This window comes from Monocercomonoides exilis (genome assembly GCF_001643675.1).
Source record: "Monocercomonoides exilis strain PA203 chromosome Unknown scaffold4-2303458, whole genome shotgun sequence".
Lineage (NCBI taxonomy): Eukaryota > Preaxostyla > Oxymonadida > Polymastigidae > Monocercomonoides > Monocercomonoides exilis.
In genome coordinates, this window is record NW_027150549.1 from 1223857 (window position 1) to 1230000 (window position 6144).

General features: G+C 36.4%; 1 protein-coding gene across 1 annotated transcript in view; it reads left to right on the forward strand.

Annotated features, from left to right (window-relative positions):
- The first annotated feature begins 3077 nt into the window (after window positions 1-3077).
- Window positions 3078-6144, forward strand: part of MONOS_12059 (uncharacterized protein) — a 3278-nt gene continuing 211 nt past the window's right edge. The window contains exon 1 of the mRNA XM_067864644.1: window positions 3078-6144. This exon is cut by the window's right edge and continues 211 nt beyond it. Coding sequence (XP_067734747.1) covers window positions 3152-5869 — 2718 coding nt within the window. The 5' untranslated portion in view covers window positions 3078-3151 and the 3' untranslated portion in view covers window positions 5870-6144.

Genomic DNA, 6144 nt, shown 5'->3' on the forward strand with positions numbered 1-6144 from the left:
TGCAATGGATCCGGTTGACGATCGACTTCCAAGAACCCCCTCATGGAGATGAAGAAAAGTTGGATATAAATAGAGAAAGGAAGGATATGAGAATTGAGATAGCAAATTCAGAGATGAAAAATTGCACTGAAAATATATCAGATGCTGGGGGAGAAGAAGATAGGAGTAAATGAATAAAGTTAAAGAGACTAGGCTTACCGAGTTGGGAAGAGAGAAAGCAAAGAGAAATAACTCAATCACAACACAACTTATCCCGACCACACAAGCGTGGGAGAGCACCCCTTATAATTCCCAGCAGCTCAATCGAGCTGACTGGAAGCAAACACACTGCCTCACAGAGATAGAAGGCCACAGATTGGATGAAGCAGGGTGTGAGAGATCTAGGTTGGATGATGAAGAACTCAGACGAATCGAATTACCGGCTAGGAAGGACTCAGACGCACCTTGAGAAAGAAAGGGAGTGGATCCAGGGGCTGCACCTTCATCCGCAGGCTCTCCAAACATCCGCCGCACGATGGCGTGCTAGGCAGGAGGGTTTAAGATCAGAGGAGAAAAAAGAGTATGGGATTTCAGAACTCATTATAGAGGAGCAAACCTGCTCCTTGTGTTCGTTGATTCGCTCTATTGCGAATTGATAGAACGCAGTGAGACAGGATTTGCTCCGAAATAATACGAACGCGGAAGGATAGACTCAAAGCGGCTGGGTGCGAAAGAGAGAAACATATTTGGAGGAATATGACGAGAAAAAGGGAGAGATATAAAAGGATAGAGGAAAAGATCAACCGTCCGAAGTCACAAGAGTGCACCTAGAACCTGTTTAGAGAAACATGCAACGAAGATTGAGTTTCAAGCATGATCCTACTCCTTTATAACATTATTATGGCTTTCACAGAGAAGAATAAAATTTAAAATATGCAGTGTGTGATGTTTTGCGGTTGCTCTGCTGGATTAGCAGAAGAGCGGGAGGCAGAGCATATCACATGCAGTTTTCTTTTCCACGCCTCGCGAAAGCAAGAGTGGTTTTTCTTTCTGCTCCAAGAATACTCGCCTCACCGGATCCCTGCACAGCCTGCAGGTGAGAGCTCCGAGGGGCAATGTCCCCTGCCCTCTGGTCTTCGTGACCAATGCAAAAAGGCGAAGTCGGCGGTGAAGTGAAGCGGACAATTCATTGAACACTATTTATTATTTAACATGGGTAATTATTTTTGAAAAGTCGCAAATGTTTAATTTTCAAATAAATCAAAAATTTCATATCTTGATCAAATTTCAGTTCCCGCTAATGTAACTTCATCAAAGTGGAAGATATAATTTGACAATGCTATTTGACACATTCATGTGAAGTTGCATGAGCGGGAACCGAAATTTGATCAAGATATGAAATTTTTGATTTCTTTGAAAATTAAACATTTGCGACTTTTCAAAAATAATTACCCACATGTTATTGTCTATATTTTCATCTCGCCCTTTTTTCCACTTCTTATTTAGGAGGGCGAAGTTCTCACCTTAACCGCCCATAAATTATATTAACACTCATTATATCGGAGCAAACCTGTCTCACTGTGTTCTATCAACAAAAAAATAACATCAGATAGATCAACACTCTGTTTCTTTTCATTTCTTAATTTTCCAAGTGTGAAATGATATCATTAAAAAAATAGTGACATAAATCTATTTCTGAAAAGAATAAATATTTTCAAAAAAGAATGCCCGTTCGAAAAATCGATCTATTCGACCGACTGATCTTTCGAAAGACTGATCTTTGTCGTTCGACTGATCTCTGCAACGATCCATCGATAGCCCATTGAAATTTCAAAAAATCAATAAATAAAATATATATTTGTTCGAATCGTGCGAAAATTAAACAAATAAATAAAAAAATGATAAAATCAAGATAAAGTTTTTCTATTTTAATTCATTGTTTTTTCGTATATCAAAAAATAAAATACAAGCTGATTGTCTTGTAGGTCGACTTGTCGAGCAATAAGAAAAATGTCGGTCTGTCACAAAGGTTAACTTTTCAATGTTTATTTAACAATTTTATGATAGTGAAAAAAAAAATTTATTTTTTGCTTCAATTTTTGTTTTTGATGAAGATCAAAGGATTTTAAATTTATTTTTGATCATTTGCTTTGCTTGTTTTTAACCAACTCTCTTTCTTTGTTTATTTTTAATTACAAGCCCATGAAACATACATAAAGAAGTTTTATTATTCGAAATGCTTTATGTTTTTATCAATTTTTTCAAATGTTTTTGACATTTCATCATTTTTGACAAAAAAAATGAAAAAATGAAATTTTTGAGCTGCACAATAATTTTTACATATTAAAAATGATGTGCGTGAAAAGAAAAAGATTTGTATAAAGTATTTACCGTGTCAAAATTTTGTGAAATGTTGTTGCTTTCATTACACAAATCAATTTTTGAAAATAATAAAAATGCTTTTTTTATTTTCAATTTAATTTAAAATGACATATAATGAAGAATATCAATGAATTATAATCATATTTATATTATGCAGTGACAAATAATTCTTTATGTCAAAAAAAAAGCTCAAAAATTTCATTTTTTCATTTTTTTTGTCAAAAATGATGAAATGTCAAAAACATTTGAAAAAATTGATAAAAACATAAAGCATTTCGAATAATAAAACTTCTTTATGTATGTTTCATGGGCTTGTAATTAAAAATAAACAAAGAAAGAGAGTTGGTTAAAAACAAGCAAAGCAAATGATCAAAAATAAATTTAAAATCCTTTGATCTTCATCAAAAACAAAAATTGAAGCAAAAAATAAATTTTTTTTTTTTTTTCACTATCATAGAATTGAAAAATAAACATTAAAAAGCTTGTTTTTTATATTTTTATGTTGTATTCATTCTATTTCAAAAAACAAAAAAAAACCGTGTTTATGAAACATTCGGGTTAATAAATCACCCTAATATTTTTGTTTTGAAAAAAAATCAGAAATCAAGATGCCACGCTGGTAATATTAATGTGATCACTTTATGCTCATTTTTCTATTCATTTAAAGATAAATTGAACATTTCAAATATAACATCATTTTTGATCGAATGCATAATATATACTGAAAATACCATTTTCCAACAATTTGTATTTTCCCCACTTCTATTACAGATAGAATACCTTAATTGAAATGTTTAGTGGCAAAAATGGTTATGCAAATTTACAGTATATTTTAAAGAGTCGTGCATTGGATAAGGACGCGAATGGAAGAACAGAAGCAATGCGATGTATTATTGAGCAAAAAAAAGAGCCGCAGAAATGGATGAGACATGACAATGAAATTGCTGACAAAGAAGGACGGACAATGGCAATGCACTGGATTGCAATCATCAAAACAGATCCTCCACTATGGATGATAATGGATAACTCACAAGATAACAAGGATGGAAGGACACTAGCAATGAAGTGGATTTCGGAGAAAAAGACAGAGCCGCCTGCTTGGATGAGACATGACCCTGCACTTACTAATAAGAACGGAGAAACAATGGCGATGAAGTGGATAAGGTTTGTTCAGACAGATCCACCATTATGGATGAGACACAATGTTTCATTTAAAGATAATTTGTTTCAATGGACGATGGCAATGTGGTGGATTTCATACGTTAAAACAGAACCGTCCGTGTGGATGAGACATGATATAACTCTTGGTGATAATATTGGCATGACAATGGCCATGCTGTGGATAAGAAATATCAAGACAGAACCTCCAGCATGGATGAGGCATAGAAACGAACTTACTGATTATTGTGGGAAGACTATGGGTATGCATTGGATTGCAGATGTCTATTTAAAACCTCCATTGTGGATGTTAATGGATAACGCGCTAGGCAACAAGGATGAGAGGACGCTAGCGATGAAGTGGATTTCGGAGAAAAAGACAGAACCGCCTGCTTGGATGAGACATGACCCTGCACTTGCTGATAAGGTTGGAAAAACGATGGCGATGCTATGGATTTCTACCATCAAAACTGAACCTCCAGTCTGGATGAGGCACAACAATACACTTGGTGACAAGGAAGGGAGGACAATGGCCATGCTATGGATAGCGAATGTTGGGACAGAACCACCAGAATGGATGAGATATGAATCTGCACTTGGCAACGGAAAATACGGAACAATGGCCATGCAATGGATTTGTTTTGTTCATACAGAACCTCCAACATGGATGAGACACAATATTACACTTGGAAACAACAACGGAGAAACAATGGCTATGTATTGGATTATTATCATTAAATCTGAACCTCCAGCATGGATGAGGCACAACAATGAACTTGGCAATAAGGAAGGGAAAACTATGGCGATGCTGTGGATAGAGAATGTTCGAACAAAACCTCCATTGTGGATGTTAATGGATAACGCGGAAGACAACAAGGATAAGAGGACGCTAGCGATGAAGTGGATTTCGGAGAAAAAGACAGAGCCGCCTGAGTGGATGAGGCATGACATCACTCTTGGAGATAAGAACGGAGAGACAATGGCAATGTATTGGATCAAAGAAAAAAAAGCAGAACCACCTATGTGGATGAGACACGAAAATACATTTGCAGATAAGGAAGGACGGACAATGGCAATGAAGTGGATTTCAGAGATTAAAACAGAACCACCTGGGTGGATGAGGCACATAATTACATTAGCAGATGACAAAGGAATGACAATGACCATGGTGTGGATAAAGGAGACCAAAATGGAACCACCAGAGTGGATGAGGCATAATATCACGATTAAACAAAAAGATGGACAAACAATGTCCATGATGTGGATTCAATTTGTCAAGGCAGCTCCACCAGAATGGATGAGGCACGATATTACACTTAAAGATATGAATGGAATGACAATGGCCATGCATTGGATTAATTCGAAAGAAAATACTCCTCCTGAATGGATGAGACACGATCCTGCACTTGCGAACAATGATGGCTGGACGATGGGGATGCTGTGGATAGAAAAAGTCAAAACGGATGTTCTGAGATGGATGAGGCATGACATCACTCTGCGCAACAAGGATGGGTGGACGATGGCGATGATCTGGATTAAAAATGTGAAAACGAAACCACCAGAATGGATGAGGCATGATCCCGCACTTGCAAACAATGACGGATGGACAATGGATATGCTGTGGATAAAGCACATCAAAACAGACCCTCCAGAGTGGATGAAGGTAGACAATGCGCCTCGGGACAAAGAAAAGAGAAGAGAGGGAACGAACTGTGAAAATGAGAGAAATAATGAAAGTTTTGAGGGAGGAATGGACGAAGCGAAAGTTACTGATGAGAATGAAAAAATAGAAGCTATGCACTGGATAGTTGAGAAAAAAGCAGAGCCGCCAGAGAAAGTGAAGCATGATACGATAGTTGGGGATGAGGAAGGAAGAACAATGGCGATGCTGTGGATAGAGAACGTGAAAACAGAGCCCCCAATTGAAATAAGACATAATATTACTCTTGGCGATAAAAATGGGTGTACAATGGCGATGCATTGGATTCAATATGTGCAAAAAGATACTCCGAAATGGATGAGGCATGACAACGAACTTACAGATATTCTTGGACGAACAATGGCAATGAAGTGGATTCAATTTACTGAAACTGAACCACCAGAATGGATGAGGCACAACAATGAATTTAAAGATAAGGATGGAAAAACAATGGCAGATTATTGGAAAATATATGTTAGAAGTGAAGTGCCAGAGTGGATGAAGTGTGATGAATCGGTTACCTCTGATAAAATTGACAATGGAGCCGAAGATGAAGAAATGATGGAGATAATGAATTTGATCAAAGAAATATTACAGAAGCATCAGAACAGAACAGGAAAGAAAATACACTTGACAATGAAGTTGGAATAGAAAAGTGAATCATTTTTTTCAATAAATCTTCATAAGAGTATTTTTTTCATCAGGAATGAGAAAATATATTGTATCTGAAGACGGATGCGAGAGGGCGAGGGTTGAAATAGAGAAACCAGAAATGGATGAAAACTAATATTCAAAATGAGTGTTTGCTTCATTTGCATTGAAAATATTATTTCTGAATCATTGAACAGACGGAACACAGATTTGCATGTGAGAAAATTAAGGCTGCTTTACAACATTTCTGAATTCATGAATTCATTCGTTCATTC